A 22,441-nucleotide genomic window follows, 5' to 3' on the forward strand; every position below is an offset into this window, starting at 1 on the left:
GTGTCTCCCTCTCTCTCTGCCCCTTCCCAACTCACACTCTGTCTCTCTCTCTCTCAAATATAAATAAACATTAAAAAAATTTTTTAAAGAAGTTGTAAAACCCTTAGAACACTGCCTGGCACACAGTAAACATTCATCTACTAAATATACCTATTAGCATTTTTTATTATTCTTAAACTATTTATTTATTTATTTATTTATTTATTTATTTAATTTTGAGAGAGAGAGGGAGAGAGAGAGAGAATCCCACGCAGGCACTATGAGCACAGAGCCCAAAGTGGGGCTTGAGCTTACCTGGTGGGGGGCTCAAACTCATGAACCCTGAGATCATGACCTGAGCTGAAGTTGGATGCTTAACCAACTGAGTCACCCAGGTGCCCATGTTTTATTTTATTAATATCTGCCTCCCCCTAAGACTCTAAGCTCCGTAAAGACAGAGGGCATGTATGTTTTGTTCATTCCCATTACATTTCCAACTTATGTTACAGTGCCTGGCACATAGTAGCGATTTTCAACAAATATTTTCTGAATAAATATGTATCTAAGGGGCTCCTGGATGGTTCAGTCAGTCAAGCATCCGACTCTTGGTTTCTGCTCAGGTCATGATCTCACAGCTCATGAGTTCGAGCCCCAGATAGAGCTCCACCATGACAGTGCATAGCCTGCATAAGTTTCTCTCTCTCCCTCTCTCTCTGCCTTGTCCCTGCTTGCACTCTCTCTCTGAATATATATGTGTGTGTGTGTGTGTGTGTGTGTGTGTGTGTGTGTGTGTGTATACGCACATATATAGTGTAGAAATATGAGATTCTCTGGAAGTGAATATGACCTCAAACACCAAAGGATTAAATTTTGCCTCCATAACATTACATTAACGTAGTGAATGAATGAGCCATATTTTATCAGCAAATACTGTATGAGAATATTTTAGGAAACATGATTTCATCCACAGTTAACCAATTTTGCAGTAAAGAGCTATGCCATAATGAGTTTTTAAAAATAATATCTAAAAGGTCTCATCTTTTTAGGACAATAGCCAAAGCAGCAAACTGTTTGAATACGATGATAATTGTTTCTAATGTTCAGTAAATACAGTCACTTCCCATTAGGATGCTTCTTTTAAAGAAAGGCCTTTCCCTGTGTTTAAACGAGAGAAAACTAGAGATAGGGCCACAAAGGAGGCAAATGTTAAGATAAAGAAAGTTAGAGAGAAGATAGAGATCAAGATCAACAACAGAGACAGGGATGGAGGTGGACGTGGTGGCAAAGGGAGCACCAGATGGGCTTGGATGGAGACAGAGGTAGCAAAGAAAGACAGATTTCTATAGGTCACCCACCTCAAATTAATTCCACAGGGACAATTTCTAGGATATGTCTTACCAGTCAAAAAATCAGCTTTTGAAGGTTTTTAGTAGAAAGACAAGTTTTAGGGGTGCCTGGGTTGCTCAGTCAGTTGAGCGACCGACTCTTGATATTGGCTCAGGTCATGATCTCACAGTTGGTGAGTTCGAGTCCCATGTTGGGCTCTCTGCTGACAGTGCAGAGACTACTTAGGATTCTCTATCTCCCAGTTTCTTTGCCCCTCCCCTACACTCACTCTCACTCTCTTTCAAAAATAAATAAATAAATAAATACCAAAAAAAAAACCCAAAAACAAAAATAAATAAATACATTTTTTTTAAAGACAGATTTTAATATGTGATAAGGAGACGTCTTGAGTCAGCATCAGTCAGCCAACAAATGCCATTAAACATTATTCTACGCCCTGAGATGTAGTGTCTGGATTCTCTAGAAACTTTCAGTTTCATGGTGAGTGAATGTTCAACAAACACATCAACAAATAACATAATTTCCATCACTGACCAGTGCTCAAGAAGAGGAAGGTAGTGGATTTGAGGGTGGGCAATACAGTGGGAAGGTTGCTAATGTTAAATAGAAAGCCTAGAAATTTGAGCCTGAATGTTGAGAAGGAATCAGCCATCTGGGGGAAGTGCTCTCACTTTGCATAAAAAAGGAGCAGCAAGAATTGTACTGTAATTTGGTTGTCCACTTTCCCCTCTCTCCATCCTCTATGCCATGTATAGCTGTGTCTCTGAATTCAAGTAAATAGAAGTCTGATTACTTGCTTTTTTATGCTAAATACTAAGATATTTTCAGTTGTGCATAGTAATAATAGGTATGTTATTTTAAGTTTCAAAATCCTGATAAAACTTCTGTCATCTTCCTTTATCTGTCCTCTTCTTTTCCTTAGTCTTCTTTATTTACTATCCTTTCCATTTACTTTGTTAGAGTACCATTCTCAGTTGGTCCCACATTCTCAGTTAATCACTGAGATTTCAGAGTCATTTCTGCAGTTCTGTTACGGTACTTCACTTTAAATAACAGATGAGTAACCGAACAATTGCCTCCATACTGATACCTTTGTATATTCAACTCTGTTTTAAATGCATCGGTGTTGAACATTTAAACAAAGTCAATCATGAATAATTTATAAAGCACAGTAAATATGTCCCTGCAACCATCTTTAGTGTAAAGAATATGAGTGACACACATTCAGTTTGCACATGTCATGATGCACTTGTATTTCTAAACAGTGCCTTGGGCACATAAGCACTTGAGCAATTCTGTCAATCCTATCAGCATTCAGGTGCCAGTTTTGTGATTGACATCAGAGGAAATTTGTGTCATCTGGAAGGATAAGATTTTATGGGAAGGCAGATCATAATTACTCTTGCCTCTAGAGAGAAACCCTATTAGTCAAATAGGAAGGAAAATGACTCATAGAAAATAGACCCACATCTCAGCCAAAGGTCAGGTATCTCTGTCTAAATCTAAACTACACATCAGTATTTATTCATTCAACCAACACATCTTCACTGTGAATGTCTTATTTTCTGGGCACTGTTGCTCAGGATTTTACTACAAGAGACAACATATCTAGCCCCCAAATAGTCCAGGGAAGGAGAGAGATGAGGAAAGGAATATTAACTATGCCATGTAATAAATGATTGGGGGGATGTACACAGTGTGGGAGGGAAGCATATAAAAGTTAGACAAGTAATACCACTTGAGTATGAGGCAAGTTAGCAATGTTTAACTGCAGGAAAGCTGGCTGTAAGTTTGTGAAGCCAAAAGAGAAGTAAAGAGTGTTCTGGGCAGAGAGAATGACCCACCCACGCATGTGGAGGCAACACAGCTGGAGCACTTGGTGGTTTCCAAGTTTTGGGGGATGGGCTTCCAAGATAAAAGGAAACTGATATGTTTAGACAATTGAATAAGCAGGACAAGATGACACCACTGTTGTGCTTCAGAGGAGATAAGCGTGAGGGCTAGAACACATAGAGATGTCACTGTCTGCTCTGATAGATCCTGTGTAATCTGGGAAGGGAGGCAAGAGATAGGATATTAGAGCTCTCCAGGATCATCCAGGACACACACAGAAAGAGAAAATCATCAACATTGTGAATTTAGCGTTTTGAGTGCTGGTCTATATTATAAAGCCACAGTTATCAATTCCCTTTTTTCTGGAAAAAATAAGGGCCTCTCATGGTCCCTGTTCTCTTTTTGGGTCTGTGCTACACATCTGACTTAGAAAACAATGATGGGCTTTGGAGGTTCTTCCCATTTTAAAGCCTAAAAGCTTTTGGTGTGGCATGCAAGAGTTTCAAAGAAAATAATGCCAATAGAGGCTAAAAAAATGTTAATGGAATGACAATATAGGGACAGTAAATAGTTCCAGAAAGACACAATTCCAGGGCTCATATAGTAAATCAGTTGGAAACCCAGAAAATTAATTGCATTTGATTTGATTCTTTTTAGCACTAAATATATTAGTAATTAATGTTTCTGTGCTCTCAAGATACGATGTGATTATATATGTTTGTCACAGTGGGGAAGAAAAATTATTGAATTCATAAATCAATGCACTCTATACCTCTTTTATAAAGGGCAGTTATTTGTGGGTTGAGGACTACAGAGAGAAATTAGAGTGTGAAAGTTTGGACTGAGCCTAAATGTTTCCTTTACAATTCAAGAATAAAATTAAACACAAGCAGGTATTCATAAATATTAAAATGTAGTCATATTCATTTAAGATCACAAGGAAGACAGACCACGTCAATTAAACAAACTAGTAACATTTCTAATTTGAGAAATGACTTTAACTCATTCTTACCTCTCAATTCATGGCATTCTTCAAACTGTACAGGAGTTTGGGTCAGGTAAACTTTAGGTCCTTTCTAAACAAGATGATAAAATCATAAGTACACTAATTGGCTTTTGGTAGTTCATTCAAACTTAATAGTCCTGTCCTATCTGATTATTAATGGGCTTGAATGAATACTGACAATAATTTGACGAGTGAGTTCACAAAGGGACAGAGGCAATCCAAATCTTAAATTTGATGACTAACCAACTAGGTCTTTTTTCATTTCGTAATCATCGACTATGCTCACATGGACCATCCTGAAAGAACATAGACCCATTCATTCAGGATTCATTGACCTGGACCTGAGGTCACCAGAACTGCTTAAAGAGCCCCTGAATTTGATCACTAATTCATAAGAAGGTACTGCCTCTGTGACTAGGGACTTTATGAACTAAAATCAATATTCCCAATGCCTTCTTACTTTGAACCAGGATTTGAAAGGTATGAAGAATTAATTATGCTAATGTGTGCCTAGCAATGCAAGTGAAATAAAATGTCATTGCAGCAAAGCTTAATCATAATTAGTGGATCACAGGTTTTGAAATAAGGTACTAAAATGGGAACACTGAGATACTGCTTCATGGCCTGCTAATACTCTTTATAGTGTTAAACCGATCAGAGTCTGGTAGCAGCAATGAATGTGAGGCTGTACAAATTTTTTAAATTTCCATATGAAATGAGAAGCTGTTGTGTGCAAGTAAACTGATTTTATAATTATGAAATTAATCCAGGATGCTAAACCAGTATATATAAAAGCCATATTACATCACAATTAGCTGAACCATAGTTTAAATGTGTAAAACATATACTTGTATCAGTTAAAAAAAAAAAAAAAAAGACTGGCTGAAGGAACTGAGAAAAAAAGCTTATGCCAACTGTGGTGTCAGTCCTTGAGGGTATTTAAAAATAAAAATAATCAACATTTAGCTGAGTTTTCATTCTTACTGTAATGAAGCAAATTAGCATGTGACATAAGCCATCTCTTAATAATAGTTTCAAGCTGCATTGACATAAAGTAATCAAATTTCCATAGGAAATTTAACTTGCATGCTAGACAGTTTAATTATCTGGTGCACATTTCAATAGTTTCCATTATAAGAAAATATGCCAGAGTTTGTCACTGAGAGTGTCTATAACAATAGTTTGAACACTTCAATAAATTTTAATTATCTTATAAATCATCTGCCTGCTGATACATATAAATGTGTACATTCATTCAAATATTACTTAATTTGACCAAAACTGGGTGGTGAAACAGTAACTAAAATTAGTCTTAAATTAACATCTTTATTCCATAAGTTCTTAAAGTATAACAAATAATCTTGTCGTTTTATAATATGAACTTTAAAAAATTGGCATAGAATATGACAATTAAATCTAGCTTTAATATCTTATTCCAGAGATCACACAGAATTACTCAAAGCTCAGTCTCTGGAAGGCTTCCCACTTCCTGTTATGGTAAATATGTTATATTAATGTCTGTATAGTTGAAGACATGAAAACAAACCAACAAAAAATATTCTACTCCAGAAATGCTTCCTTTACCTCTCTCTAGGTTATAAGATCCTGCCACCTCCTACTGTCCAGGAAACAGATATGCGAACACATCGTGTCTTCTATTTTCATAGTGCTGCATAAAAGCACCTTCACATACATAACATCATGAGGCCCCCGCTGCCCTGAAGTAGTTGGTTGACTGTTAGTCTCTTGTTACACTTGAAGAAATGGAAACCACAATCCCCAGCACAGTCTTGATCTCAAAACAGTCCACAGCCTCTTCAATACTGCTAAAGCTGATCCATTTTGCTTATAGGATGGTATTGATATATTTTATATTCTTATTTTAGATAAAATTGTGACATGAGAGCTATCCTCTTTTTCTCTGTCAAAGTATCTGAAAGGGGGCTGCAAGAAGTTGATGAAGACGGGCACACCGACACAGTGAAAAGGGATAATAGATAGCCTTACACTGTGGCAGGAAAGAGAGAAAATACACTTTCTGAAAAGACTCAAGAGTTCCTGCATTGCCGTAAGCTCAGCTCCTGTGGTTCAGTCAACATGGACACCCACTGATGCCATAGCCCCCAAACACATCATGGTCCTGTAGCCTGGTACAATGACTAGTGCTGACATCAGAATGTGTGAGTCATCAAGGAAGGATTAACTATGCCAGCTCAAGGAAGTGTGCTAATTTTATTCACAATGCTAATAATAATAATAATAATTAATAATAATAAGGCTGATATTTACCAGATATTTCCTACACATTAGGCTTGTGGTAAAGCCTCCCTAATCATCATGTTCTGTGTCATTCTAGCCTCCCTCCTCTTCTCTTCCCATTCATCCATGGTCCCTTGACTCCATCTATAGACTTGGTCTTTCCCCAGTGTCCAGGCCTTGTCCAAAATGCAGGCAAGAAAGCCGTGATGATATTTGCCTCACAATTTAAAACTCAAAAACCAAGTCACCATTCTTCTTAGTCTGGCTTAAACTTTGGGACCTATTTCTCATCTCATCTCCTGCTTTGTTTCAAACTATCAGTTTGTGTCCTGGTGGTGATGATAGTACCTGGTAGACTTTAAAGTTCATGAAAGAAAAGACAATATTGGTCTTATTCAGCACTGTAGTCTCAATAGTCAGCACCCAATTACTGGCATGAAATAGGTATTCAATTGTTTGTTAAATAAACCAAATTTACCACCAGTCTAGCTGGCCCTTATACTTAGATTCTCTTAGTGTAATGTTCCTAATGCTGCAGCAGCAGCATTATTATAAACTATCACTTATTATTTACTGTGTGCTGATGCTTTATATATATTATGTTATTTAATCCTCACGAACTTTGCAAGGTAGGTATTATCATTTTAATCACACAGAAAGGAAAATGAAGCTCCATGAGGCTAATTGATTTTCACAAAGTCTGTCAGACACAAATGGTAAGTGAACCACAGTTCAAAGATCTGAGTTACGGCAAATAGAGCCACCATGTTCTCCTCTGGACTCTCCTGGGAATTGCAGTGACCTTCTGAACCTCAGACCAAGGCTTTGGACCTTGTTGCTTGCTGATAGTCTTTCCTGATGTCAGATGCCCACATTTCCAATGTCTACCTGTCCTTGGTTCACCCTTTCCTGCGTTGGGACATTCCTGAGCACCATATGACTATGTATCTTCCATAGCCACATCCTTTTGATTGAAGCCCTCCCTTCCCCAAGTATACCAAGTGACAGTTTTAAGCACCAGAGGTTGCACCTGGGGAGGGTAAACTTATGCGAGCAGTCTAGGAGAGCAGGGCTCAGAGAGTGAGTGGGAGCCAAAGGCTTTCAAGATTACAAAGGGTCAGGTGAGAGAAACAAATTATAATCATCTAGGACAAAAGGCATAAATGGGGTGGAACCTGGATGAACAAATTGGGTATCAATAATTAAATGGAACTAGAATGAGAAAAACATGTGTGATCAAAAGCCCAGTGTAGGAAATTTGAGTGGCCACCACAAACCAACCTGCTATGCCCCTGACTTCCATTTTTGGAAAACGGTGTGGGATGAAGAAGGATTGAATTGGTTCAAAGGGTATAACATGCATACTTCCAGTGTTTCTTCTGCTTGAAGACATATATCACTCTGTCAGTGGCCTGGCACATGATAGGCTTTCAATGTGTATTGTTGGATGAATAAATCAGCCAGTTGTTTTTGAAGACAATGTTACACATACCAACACTTCCTCCTACGACCAAGTCAGCCTACCAGTGTCATCTCTATTCCAGGAGGTGAATTCTAGTCTTCCCCATACTGCTGCAGTGAAATAGACCGCACCTAGCCTGATGGGCAATAAATATTATGCCAACTGCACCATACATCCAAAATCCTGCTTTCTGAAGCATTCATTGTATTTTACTACTTTGTTATATATTGTTTTATATGTCACTTAAAAATCCTGAGGGATGTGTTCCAAGATCATTACTGACATCCCCATACATGATAGTTGACCACCATTATAGATTATAGTTTCAACCATGAAATTCAGTAGACTCTAAATGAAAAATTTGTTAGGCTTTCCAAACTTTTCTTATTCTACCAAACACAAAACTGATGTCACTAATTATATAACTAGCTTGTTAAATTTCTGTTAATGAAGAAATACAAGTGTTGTCATCTCACAAGAGTTGCTACAAATGGAAGGATGGATGAAGAAAACTGCTAGGAAGCCATGTGTGTGCGGGACAGCAGGCCAGCACCCCCACTGGCATCCAAGTGCCTGCCACACAGGACACGTCATTCTAACCCATGCCATGACACATCTTAAAAGTGACTTGATTCCTTGAGCCTTTAGGATTACTTGCAAACAAACAGAACTATAAATATTAGATCCATAAATGTCAGTGCTCTTCTTCATATGATATTCTTCTCAAGTGGAAGAAGCAGTATAGAAAAGCCAAAAGCACAGGCTTTCCCATCCTACAAAGTTGGGTTTTGGATCCAGGTTTCTATTTCTTAGTAACTGCGCAACCTTGGAAAAATTACTCTTTCTGAGCCTCATTTTTGTAGTTTATTTAAAAAGGCTAATCATCGTATTCACCTCATGAGGCCGTTGTGAGGATAAAATGAGATAATCTGCATACAGCACTATGGCCATTGGTAGAGATTAGCTCTTCATTTGTATTATTAGATTACAATTTCTGGGCAGGAACTATGCCTTTTGTTTGCCTGAATCCCTAATGCAACAGTAAAAAAAAAAAAAACAGTTAATTTATTTAAAAGCCTGGGCTTCTAAAGGAATAAGCTTTAATTTTCAGAAAAAAAAAAAACCCTTCTGTATAATATAGGTCAAATGAGGTGTGAGATAATGAGAAACCACAAACCTCCAGCAGCCTCTTTGGCTGCAGAGAAACGAGAGCAGGGGGGAACGCCAGTTCTGAGCCCCTTGAACACTTTCAGTCATCAACAGACTTACGAAAGGAAGGGAATTTCATCTCTGTTAAAAGTAGTCGAAGTATTATGCTCATTTGAGATTTCCGAGCTTTGGCCTAGAAGGCAAAACTAAATGGTTTGCTTGCCCAGGAAAGAGCTGAGAGAATTTCACCCTTTCTTCACTCTCAAAGCAAACCTGGCTTCGTTTCCTCTTTTCTTCTGTCAGGGAACGTCTCAAAGCAGCTGGCAAGCTCTTTACTGCAGCCAATGCTGTTTTTGAAACTTTTACTGATCCAGAAAATAGCTGAATCTGTGCTCTCGGGAAGAACAAAGATTGATGGGGGATTTCCAGCAGTTGGTGCCAAAAATTCCTTAACCTGTAGAAGTGACACTAGCACCAGTACCAAAGAAAGAAGGGTTGGGGGGAGGGGGAGAGGCCGGTACTCTGCTGTGAACATAATGTCTCCCAAATAAATAGCCTCCTCCAGCCTGAGACAGAGCTGCTGTTTTCCCGCTAGCGAGTTAGTGTAATTGGTGTTTGCAAAAGATACCTATTGCAGGGGCTGTTGTGTGTAAGTAGATGAAAGGGAAAAGAACAATAGCAAAGACAAAAATTACATTGCAGTCACTTTAAAAAAAAGCACGTCCATCACAATGACTTCACTCTAAGCAAATTGCAACAGCTCTCACTTACTAGGCCCTTGCTCTGTGCCAGGCACTTTGCATGCATTATCACCTTCTCACATTTAATTCTCCCAATGAATCTGTAAGGGAAGAGGTAAAATGATCTTCGTTTTAGAGATGAGGAATTTATGACTCAGAAACACTAAGTGACTTGCAGAAGGCCACTTGGCTCATAAATGATGGAGCCAGAATTTAAGAGTAGTTTGGGTTTTTTTTAACCGTACTTTTGTTTGTTTTGTTTTTAATTTCCTTAAGTAATCTCTATACCCAGCATGGGGCTTGAACTCACAACCCTGAGATCAAGAGGTGCATGCTCTATCAACTGAGCCAGCCAGGCAGCCCAAAAGTAGTTTACCAGGATTACTAAACCCTAACTGTTATACTTATTGCCTCAGAAAAGGAGAGAAAAGCTCAGTTGACTGAAGAAGGCAGTAGCCAAGCCAGCAAGGAGTGTTTAATGATGAAGTTTTGGGGTGATGGTCGGGTGGTCCAGAGCCAACTACCAAGAAAGAATTCTTGAAGACGTCTTTGGTGCAAAAAGGTGATTTTATTAAAGCATGGGGACAGGACGGATGGGCAGGAGGAACTGCACTGGGGTCCAAATGGGTGACTCATTATATGCCCTCAGGTTGAGAGGGGGTCAGGGATGGAGTAAGTCTCTAAGGAATTTTGGAAGCGAGGTTTCCAGGACCTTGAGGGGCTAGCTGTTGCTAGGGGAAATGCCATTTATTACCATTTAATAAAACCTCAGTCATGAGACCCTTTAAATGTATATCAGAGAGCTATAAACTTGGAGTATGATTGCCAGCATATGTCTTGGGGCAGTTGAGATAAAGGAAGTAGACTTACAGGATTCTGGAGGTTGGGATACTGTTAAGCTAAGGTACTCTTTTGCCCCTAGCAAAGTGTCATCATCTAGGCAGCTGAGCTCCTAGAGAGAGGTCACTCTGCCAGTTTCAAGGACTTGTCAATGGGCTGTAGGCAGTAAGGGAATTTAATTTTTCATTTGCCTTAGTTACCCACATTACCATGGCAAGCACTGTTAAACCCCTTTCCCTTGCTCTCGAGTATCTGGGAGTGTCCAAGGACACACATAGATCCCACTTGGGGTGGGGGTGGGATGCTAGCTTGTGCTGTTTTTGCCCCTCAGCCTGCCTCATGCTCCCTCATCATGTAGGACTTAAGGGAAAATATTGCAGACATTACAAAACAGGAGAGTAAAGAATCAGAGGGAACACAGAATCTTGTGATGGCTCCAACCATTTATCTGGGACTAGAGAGATAGTACCTAGTCGAAGGAGAACGGATGGTCAAAATGAGGCCACAATTTTAGTTAAATGTCTGTGTTTTTATAAATCATTATATATGTTTACCTATATATAGTGATTATTCATTTTATATACATTCCTTATTTTTGCTAAATTCCCAATTGCAGAGTGCTTGTATAGTATAGATACTTGCGTCCACCTACCCTATGAATCATGATTAGTACACTTTTCTTCGGACCCTCTTCCCCCTTTCCCACTCTTGCCACTCCCTCCTAGTTTCATCTACAGTAATTTTGATCATTTATAACTAGTCTTTATTTGTCTACATACCTATGTATAGTCTATCCCTCACCCCCTACGCAGACAATGGGAAATTTCTTGCAGGGGCATGGCTCAACAGTAGAAGCTTAAAACTGTTTTCCTTGATTGAATGAGTGCTCAGTTGAGGATTCTATTTCCTGATGGATCAGTAAATGTTCTTCATATTTTGTAACCATTAACTCTTTGTCTATTCAGATTTGTTGCACATATTCTCTTATTTCTTATGTTCCCTTTGGGTTTTTTTGTTTGTTTATGATAGGTATTTAATGCTAGAAATAAGATATATTGTAATGTTCAGTTTACTGTATTTTTTCATCATTATGATTTCTGAAACCTATGTACCAACTAGGTCTATCTTTTAATGATTTCTCATTGTACTTTTAAATGGTCTGGAGTTGATTTTTAATATATGGTGGAATTAGGAATTTAAATGAAAGTATTTCCAGTAGTGATCTATTTTCTCAACTCCTAATCTCGTATATATTTCTTACATATTCCTTTATGATTTGCAATCTATAATATACTAATACAGTCTATTAAATTAATGTAGTTCTTTACATACATCACATCTGTTCTACTTATTTACCTGTTAATCCTTTTGTTTGTACTTCCTTGTTTTAATTATTGTTTTATAAAAATTGTACTTTCTGGTGTATTCCAATATCTTTTAAGGCAAGACTGCTCTATCATTTTTCTGTTTCCAAATTTTCTTACCATTCTTGCCTGATTTTACTTTCTGTGGAATTTTAATATTTTACTTATTTTACTATTTACTATTTAATGACTTTAATATTTAAATCGAGTCTGATCATAGCCAATGAAGCAATCTTTCCTTACACCATTGAATGATTCCTGGACATTCTTGCAGTCCTCTGACACAGGCAACTGCATTGCCATCTTGGCAACTCCTCTCTCCCTCCAGCTCTGCACTTGTTGAGATTTCATTCCATGAGTGCATTTCAACATGACCATTTTTGCCTTATACTTTTGGGAATTTAAGCCTCCAAAATAATGTAGAAACAGATTATGATGGGAATAAAATTTTAAAAATCAATGGAGCGAAGTGGCATGTCATCGTAGGTAGAAATAAAGATTCAATTCAACATGTAGGAAAATTATATTTGAAAGCCCCTTAAATTATCTGTTTAGTTTGGCATATAGGGTTTTGTGTACACAACTATGGGCAATGACATACATATATTACAATGTGTAATGATATCTATAATGTCGTATATAATAAAGAGTACACTCATTTAGGGGAGTCAGAATTATCAGTACTATTTAACATATTTTCTCTCTTCCTACCTTCCCCTATTGAGTCTCTGTTTTAAAAATTTATATAAATTAAATGCACTTAAGAGGCTGCTTCACTCTGTCTGCATGGTTGAGAGATGCTTCCTAATTCTTAGGCTGTTTTGTTATTGAGCCTCCGATTTAGGAGGTAAGCAATGCACAAATTCTTTTTTTTTTAAGTATATCTTCTTGGGGCGCCTGGGTGGCTCATTTGGTTGGGTGACCAGCTTCGGCTCAGGTCATGATCTCATGGTTTGTGAGTTCAAGCCCCGTGTCGGGCTCTGTGCTGACAGCTCAGAGCCTGGAGCCTACTTCAGATTCTGTGTCTCCCCCTCTCTCTACCCCTCCCCTGCTCACGCTCTGTGTCTCTCTGTCTCTCAATAATAAATAAACATTAAAAAAATAAATAAAATCATTAAAAAAGTGTATCTTCTTTCAGGTCATGGGTTTGCTCTTTTGCAAACAGCAAACTATAGGTAAGACATAGACTTTGATTCTCAATTTGGTTTGATGAGTCTTTTTTATATTTTGTCCAGGATTTTGATGGAAGTTTTATGATTAGGCTTGAATTTTAGTGTCCTAAGTTTTCATATCTGTGTGTGTGTGTGTGTGTGTGTGTGTGTGTGTGTGTGTGTGTGCGCGCGCACGCGCGCGCACTTGCATGCACCTGTGCTTTTATTATTATTTGGAGAGAAATTGGGAGATGCTGCATCTGAGGTGGCTAGATAAAGATAATATCACAAGATGTTTCCACACTATTATTTCATAAATATTTGTTTGAAGCATGGTGTTCCTCAAGTCTGTTAAAAGATTAACTTCAACAACTGGAATTTCTTAATAGAATTGTTTGTAGAGATGAGTGTGATTATATGGATTAATAATTATCCAAGGTGGGGTGGGGAGGTTGTCCTTCATTTTATTACCATGTCCTTCTCATGCCAAATGCATTTGTTTGTGTCTGGTGCTAAATGCTCAATATGATTAGCTAATTTCACTTCCATCCCTGCCTCCATTAAAGCTTGCTCCTTAACGTACCAATGTAATGAATCCCTCCTGAGGAAGTGTATGGATGGGACTTTGTTCCAACTAGGGGCAATATTAGTTCTTGAAGTTCTGCTAGAAATGGCCTTTTTCTTAGTCTTTCAGTGCAGAGATTATGACCATAGTCCAGGACTTGAGGCGAGCAAAAGAAAACCACGGTTGACAAATACTATCTCTGATTAACTAAGAGCCATGCGATAAGAGATGGCTGTGATTTGTTCCTTATCCTAAAGAAGCTTCCAGTCTAGTGTGGGAGATAAACAGTTAATCAAATAACTATGTTATGGTGTGAAGAGTTCTGTATTAGAAGGATGACCAAAATTAGACCATTACACAGACATGAGATGATTACTTCTGCTTGGTCAGGAGTTAGAGGAACAATCAAATGAACAAAATCTCAATTCACCATTACAGGAAATCAACATGCCAAAATATTGTGGAAAAAAAAAGATCAGCAGTTTTGTCGACTATACTTCAATTTTTAATTTTTTTTAAATACAAAAAAAATTTGAAATTTAGCAACAGCAGAAACAGTAGTAAATGCTACATGAACTAGTTTCTGGAAATCTGCATGGAAGAGCTGAGTTTTGAAGGATGAATATGAATACAGACGAAAACATCCTGGAGATGTTGAAAGATCAGCATACCCAATTTGTGTAGGTGTGAAAATGCCTACTCTGATACAAGAAAAATAAATTGTCCACTATGACTCATCTTGGTGTGCATGTTTGGAGTGTTGAAGGTGAAGTTAAAGACTAGGATTGGGCTCCTAAGCCATACTACTGATTTTGAAATTTGTTCTCTGGGTGACTCAGAGGTTATGGTGCAGAAGAATGATATGGTCATATTTATGTTTTAGAAAGAAAGCTGGCAACAGAGTAGGGAGCCAATGCCAAGAAATAGTTGGGAAGAATTTGTTCCTGCCAGCTAAATGTAGAGTTTGCCTTCCATTCCTCTTTGCTTCTGGAAGAGGGTTAAAATGGAGGAGGAAATAGGAAGAAAACCAGAAGAAGACAAGAAAAACTCTCTGGAGGAATTTATTTTAATCAGTAGTAGGAGTGAGGAATCTTCCATTGTTCTCATCTCAAGATCTTGTATGGCATCTCAAGCCTGGAAACCTGGAGCTACCTACTGGATATTGTCTCCCGGTTTCTAACACCTCTCCCTTTTTTGCCTGTCACATCTGATTTTGTCACTAAATTTTAATTAAAAAAAAAAAAAGCAACACGTTTTCTCATGCCCTTCTTACCATTACCAACACTGGCTTCCAGTTTAAACACTTAGCAGCTAACCAAGATCCTGAGGGGCTTATTTTCTCTCTCACTGTTGAGTGTTGCTCATAGATGATCCTCTAAAAGTTCTGCTTTTATCATTACAAACCCTGCTTAAAAGCTTAATTTGAAGGACAGAAGTTAAATTCGTAGACTAAATTTTAAAATTTCAGGGCGCCTGGGTGGTGCAGTCGGTTAAGCGTCCGACTTCAGCCAGGTCACGATCTCGCGGTCTGTGAGTTCGAGCCCCGCATCAGGCTCTGGGCTGATGGCTCAGAGCCTGGAGCCTGTTTCCGATTCTGTGTCTCCCTCTCTCTGCCCCTCCCCTGTTCATGGTCTGTCTCTCTCTGTCCCAAAAATAAATAAAAACATTGAGGAAAAAAAATTAAAAAAAAAAAAATTTTCATCCTACCTACCAGCATGATTGTTCTCATTTAGAGTCTTTGGCCATAGTATTCCTCCCATAGTCCACTCCTTAGTCCACTCATATCAAAATTCTTTCGGTCCCTCATAGAATTAAAACTTCAGCTCAAATTCTATTTCTCGTGACATGTTTTTTAGGTGGGTAAGGGGAGGCCATACGTCCCTTTTGTTCAGCGTTTGATGCTTTATTGAGAAAGCCCTCCTCATTTCTCTACATATATTATTTGCCTGAATCTTTGCCAAGTTCTCAGAAATAGTCCAGTAGTCTAATAGTTTCCAGTGGGAACGTGTTGAGTTCAATTCAGCCAATATTTATTGTGTACCTAATATGTGTAAGGTATTGTGCTAAACATTCTCAGGATGCCAATGTTGAAGGATAAGTAAGTCAAATGTCTGCTCTCAGGAAGAACAATTAAATTTATTCAGTGGAGAGCTATTTCCACTTTGCCTGTAATATTAATTTGTGACTTTTCAAATAAGATACTCTTCCTTCATTGATTTGGTGAGTTTCATAAGTAAGTGAAATCATGATGGAAGTTGCATAAATGTGTTTAAATGGCACACATTTCACATTTCACAGCAAAAGTGCAGTCTCAGTAGACACAAATGTAATCAAGCCTTCAGTACAACTATCCAATGTATATATGGCTAATTATACCAAATGTCTTAATCCATCCGGGCTGCTATAACAAAATACCACAGAGTGGGTGGCTTGTAAGCAACAGAAATTGATTTCTTACAGTTCTAGAGATTGGAAGTCTGAGATCAGGGTGCCAGTATGATCGAGTAAGGGCCCTCTTCTAGGTCACAGCCTGCCAACTTCTCACTGTGTACTCACATGTAGAAGGGGCCAATGAACTCTCTCAAGCATCTTGGGCATTAATCTCATTCATGATGATTCTGCCCTCATGACTTCATCACTTCCTATAGGCCCCATGTCCTCACCTCCTCATACCATCACATTGAGCACTAGCATTTCAACATGACTTTGGGGGGAACACAAACATTCAGACTATAACACCATATATATTGAAAAATGCCATCCTCAGAGGCTAAAAGTTTAGGAAAAGGATGTATCCATTTTCCACACCACCTTTATACAAGTGCCTGCACTGTTTTGAGATTTCCCTGCTATTCGTTTTAAAGGAAAGCAAACATAATTTCTTATTTCTTATTATTTAAAGTAATTACATTTCACTTGAGAGGAGAATTTAACCAATAAGTTAATAACAGCCATAGTTAGAAATGGAGTACATGAAGGGGACAAACTATAAGGAGGTAGGCAAGCCTGATAAAAATGTAAGACCGGTTGCATCAGCCCTGACATTTACATCAGAAATCATTTACCCTCTGGTACCCTTAGCAAGGAAATCAGTTGTCAGGAATCAATAATTCCATTAGATAGGAAACATAATTTTCCAGATGATGGGAATTTTATCCCAGAAGCATTTGAATATCTCAGGGAAAAATAAAGGATTAAGCCTCTTAAGAAAGCAAACGTACCCTATGTTACCATCTTTGGCCAATGCTTTCTAATTCTTCTTTTTCATATCTTTAAATACAGAATCCCCTTCACCTACAGCTGAGTTTAGAAAATTCATTAAGTTCTGACGCTGATGTCACTGTCTCAGTCCTGACCATGAACAACTGGTACAATTTTAGCTTGTTGCTGTGCCAGGAAGACTGGAACATCACCGACTTCCTCATCCTTACCCAGAATAATTCCAAGTTCCACCTCGGGTCTATCATCAACATCACCACCAACCTCTCCTCCACTGAGGACCTCTTGAGCTTCCTGCAGGTCCAGCTTGAGAGTATTAAGAACACCACGCCCACAATGGTGATGTTTGGCTGTGACATGGAAAGTATCCGACGGATTTTTGAAATTACCACCCAGTTTGGAGTAATTCCCCCTGAGCTTCGTTGGGTGCTAGGGGATTCTCAAAACGTCGAGGAACTGAGGACAGAAGGTCTGCCCCTAGGGCTCATTGCTCATGGAAAAACAACACAGTCCATCTTTGAGTACTATGTACAAGATGCCATGGAGCTGGTCGCAAGAGCTGTAGCCACAGCCACCATGATCCAGCCAGAACTTGCTCTTATTCCCAGCACGATGAACTGCATGGATGTGGAAACTGCAAATCTCACTTCAGGACAATATTTATCAAGGTAGGATGCGAGGCCTGTGTTATATTCCCATTCATAGGGTTTTGAGAAGAAGCAGAATTTCCCTATCTATCTCCTTTGTAGAAATCTCGATTTTGAGTAGCTTTAAACTCTAATAATATTTCTGAGAGGCTTTCTGGTTACATAGGCTAGTATCCCATGATCTGTCATCTGGAATTTGATCTGTAGATTTGAAAGCACGTGGTGTACAATAGGGAACACACAGTCCTGCTTTTAAACCCTGGCTTAGTTGCTTACTAGCTATTTGTTCTTGGCAAGTTATTTTAAAACTCTGACCCTCAGTTTTCTAATTAATAAGCTAGGATTATATTGAATAGCTTGACCTATGATCATTAAGATATGAAACTATATATGAAAAGTACCTAACACTGCTCGGCTCATAGCAGAAACACAACAAATGTTTCTGTCCCTGCCCACTCTTTCTCATATCAACAGACTTGGACAAATCTCTCTGAATCTATATAGAGAAAAAAAATTAGTCAAGCAAGCAATGGATTTTTCATTTTCCTCCCAGGCTGTGATACTTAAGGCAGTATAGAGTAGTAGTTAAAGACATGGACCCTGGAGCCAGACACTCTGAGCTTGAAATTTGGCTCTGCCACTTACTGTTTGTGTGACTTGGCCGAGTTACTTAACTTCTCTGAGGCTTAGTTTCCTGTCTTATATCCATTTATGTAAAATGGGCATAACAATAGATCCTACTATCCATGGGGTCCTTGTGATAGATAGATAGATAGATAGACAGAGTCAGCACTAGGGTTCCACAAGGGTTTTATTTAAATACATATATGCACGCGCACACACCACACACACACACACACACACACACACACACACACACATTCTTTTTAATTAGGTACCTTTCTTCTCCAGTTTCTCAATCTGGTTCGAAGATAGAATGAAAAAGTCCATTTAATTTAAAGAATAACCCATCATTTGGAACTGGTTTTCATGATACTTGGGAAAAGGAGAATATCCTTAGAAGATATTTTATAGGGACCTAGATTTTTTTTCCTGAAAAGGACCACCTGTGATCAGAGAGACCAAATCAGAGAATTTTTGGCTATTTTGGAGGTGAGGTCTTAGCTCTAGGCTGGTCCCATTTTTAAAGTTTATTTACTTTTAGTAATGTCAACACCCAATGTGGGGCTTGAACTCACAACCCTGAGATCAAGAGTCGCATGCTTTTCTGACTGAGCAGGCAGACCTTGGAACAAGGACATCTTACTATATTGAGAAACAGAAGACCATTGTATAGTGTCTTGCCTTTTAAGAAGACATGACTATATGATAAGATGTGAGGAGGTCGTAAGCATTTTACACTGAATCCTATATATATGGACTGAGCACCTATTAGGTACAAGGCAACGTGCCAAATGCCATGTATTGGCAGTTTACCCACAGCCTATACACTCCCTACAGAATGTTGTTAAAACAATAAAATAATTCAAAAGTCATTTATTAGGAATCTACTGATGATAAAATTGGGTATTCTGTCATCACCTGAACTTTCTGTTTTCCCCATGTTGTATTTTAATTTACACAAGATTAAAGTCTTTGCATATTTTATTTTGCAGCCACTATTAAGATTTAATCTACTATTTTTGAACTAACACATAATTGAGGCCCAGGATTTTAACTGGGATAAGAAAATTCTCCTTCATAACAAAATCTAAGCAAAACCTTTATTTATAATTTTGAATAGTCATCATTTTGGAAAGATAATCATAAACAGCAGATAAGAAAAAAACCCTATGAAACCTACATTAAGTTATTTAGTGTCTTTCTGTCTCATGTGCAATGGAGAGCACAAGGAAAATGATTCTGTTTGGATCTTAAAAACGTTTACAAACTACAAGGATTTGGTGACTTGGGTTGTATATACCCTAGGGGTTCATTTTATCAAGATCAAACTGGTCTTTCTGGCTCCTCAAGGTTTAATTTATATTAAAGTTATATGCCTCCTTTCACAAGGATCCCATGGCACTTTGTACATGAAATTAGATGATGGTACTTAGCCCATTCCATCATCATTATTTGTCCATGTGCCTGACTTCTGAGCTAAAGTAGAAATTCTGTTGAGACACTATTATTCAGCATAGTTTAATGCCTAGCACATAGCAGCCACTTAATAGACATTTATTGGAACAGAAAGAAGGAAAGGAAATTTCTTATTATATTTACATCCTACATTATCTGCTGCTGTAGAAGAAAAATAGGTGCTGGTAGACAAATAAAATTTTGTCTAAATTAAAAACATGGTTTTGTTTTTTGTTTTTTGTTTTACCTTTTTGATGAAATGTGAGGGTCTTGGATAACTTTTGCCCTTGTGGCTGTTTCTACATGTTTATCCCACAAAATTTGAAAGTTTAAAAGAAGAATGTAAAGTTTGGTGCCTGGCAGCAATTCACAATGTATGAGGGTCAGTGGCAGTATTTTCACGTCCATGAATGTGTTTGAGAGCAAACTCCAAGAACTTCAGGAAATAGGCCTAGGACTTCTTAGACTCCCTGAAGAGTACAGTCAAAGAGAAAGTTTCAGAGTGTTCAGGAAAGGTTCAAGAGAAGTGGGCTAATCTCTGGAAGGAGTCTTTATAATGCATAACTGAAAAACTGCCTGAAGCCATAAAACATCTGTGGAATTTCCATCAGTCTTATTTATTTTGTTGAATACAGTCTTTTAGGAAGTTCGTTATTCTCAGTCCATAAGTCACATCTGCATATAATAATTTTCTTAATTGTTCCTAAATTTTGTGAGGCTGACCCCACTTCTTCACGGCATAATGAAAAGTCCCAAGGATAATGAGCCATGAATAGCGAGTGTCAGTTATGCAAGCTCTCATTTCTCACACAGCCATTTTTAGTTTGGGCTGACAGAATTGTTAGCGTTTTAAAATGTTAATGAAATCACCCAAAAACATGGACTTTTGAGCATAGGCTTTTAGACTAGAAAAAACAGTTCTCAAGACAGAGTACATAGATGTGATTACAGGTGTAAGGGATTTTATTCTTCCACGGTCCCCACATGCCAGAGCAAATGCCCATCATAACTAAATGTAGGGGCGCCTGGTGGCTCAGTCAGCGGATTGTCTGACTCTTGATTTTTGGCTCGTGTCAAGGATCCCAGGATCATGGGATCGAGCCCCGCATCAGGCTCCTTGCTGAGTGTGGAGCCTGAACCTGCTTGAGATTCTCCCACTCTCCCTCCACCCCTCTACCCTGCTCACAGTGTGCTTGCTTTCTCTCTCTCTCTCTCTCTCTCTCTCTCTCTCTCTCTCTCATAAAATAATAATAATAATATGTAAATGTAGACAAAACCACTTGGGGACTAAGTTCATAGTGTAATCTTTAACAATTTATTTGCAAGTTGTTTTATTAAATGTTAATTATTTGAAGTGATGGTATCTAGTATATTATTCAGTAATAACTTCCTAAGTGCATATGTGTCAGTGTTTTTGTGCAGCCAATAACTCTTTGTTAAACTAGGGTGAGGTAGACAGAATGAAGACATGCATCCTGCCATTTTCAAGCTGACAGCCTAGTGCATGACGTTGAAAAGTAGGGAAATGATTGTAAAACAAAAGGATACGTGATTCTTAAAAATAGAGATGTGTCCATATAGACAAAGACTGAGGGAGAAACACTGGAATCGGGTCTTACGATAAACAAGTCATTTTCCAGTTTGGAACAAATTCATAAGCATAGGAAATGGCATATGTAAATGAACCAAGACCTAAAAGAGCAATTTGGTACTGTTGGAGCATACATTGAATATGAAAGGGATTCAACATGGTTGTGCAAAAGTAGTTAATTTGATAGCATGCCACACAGGGCTTTTATGCCAAGCTAAGAAGTTTGCACTTTGTATGCATACTGGATGTCACCTGAATGGCAGAACACTAGCCATGATGTATTTCCAAATTAACCAATTAACCAAACTGTAACAAATTAACCAAATAAAGTAATACAGCATAAAAACCTAGAAAGCAATTTTTTAGACCATTACAATAACACAATTGTTTTTATTTCTCAAAATTGGTTTTAGCCTTGCCCACCTTTACTCCTTATTGCACTGTAAACACCAGACTCTAGTGAAAGTGAGTAGTTTGACCTGCTGTTCCTAGGGTTAGGCTTTTGCCCATGCTTCTCTTTGGGCCCTGCATGCTAATGAATCTATTGTTGTTAGAGAAAGAGCTCCCTTGGGTTAGTCTTAGCATGAACAAAGACTGTTACTGGGTCTTTAAGAATTCCAAGAGTCTAGTCACTGACAGACCCCTCATTCTCTTGGCCCAAGAAGTCCCTGACCCTTTGGCTTACTAATTACAGTCCTGATAGTTAGTCTAGCTTCTAAACAGGCCATAGAATCTTGCCTTTATTCTTTGAACAGCTTCTGCAGGTCAGTTCTCTATCAGGTAGCCATGATTAATTCATTTGTACATTCAAAAACATTTGTTGTGAATATCAGGCGAGGCCCTTGGCTAATGCTGGAGACATAAAGAGTAGAAAACTGGGACCTTGATCTCAGGAAGCTTACAACCCCCCTTCTGTTCTCTCACTAAGAGAGGATATGCTCCTCTAATTATCCGTATTTTTTGTAAGTTTGTTCATTTATTTTTGAGAGAAACAGAGAGCGCACTAGCAGGGGAGGGACAGAGAGGGAGAGAGAATCCCAAGCAGGCTCTGCACTGTCAGCACACAGCCCGACACAGGCCTCGATCTCACGAACTGTGAGATCCTGACCTGAGCCAAAATCAGTAGTCGGATGCTGAATCAACTGAGCCATCCAGGTCCCCCCCCCCCCCCCCCATGTATTTTTTAATCCACTTTCTTTGACTGAGCTGC

The 22,441-nt window shown here is 38.5% G+C and overlaps 1 protein-coding gene across 2 annotated transcripts in view; it reads left to right on the plus strand.

Moving 5' to 3' along the window:
- Nucleotides 1-22,441, plus strand: part of GRIN3A (glutamate ionotropic receptor NMDA type subunit 3A) — a 169,333-nt gene that overhangs the window by 36,998 nt on the left and 109,894 nt on the right. For both annotated transcript variants that reach the window (XM_047829605.1, XM_047829606.1), the window contains exon 2: nucleotides 16,978-17,582. In XM_047829605.1, coding sequence (XP_047685561.1) covers nucleotides 16,978-17,582 — 605 coding nt within the window. The remainder of the gene's footprint in view (nucleotides 1-16,977; nucleotides 17,583-22,441) is intronic.

This window comes from Prionailurus viverrinus, chromosome D4 (genome assembly GCF_022837055.1).
Source record: "Prionailurus viverrinus isolate Anna chromosome D4, UM_Priviv_1.0, whole genome shotgun sequence".
Taxonomy (NCBI): Eukaryota; Metazoa; Chordata; class Mammalia; order Carnivora; family Felidae; genus Prionailurus; species Prionailurus viverrinus.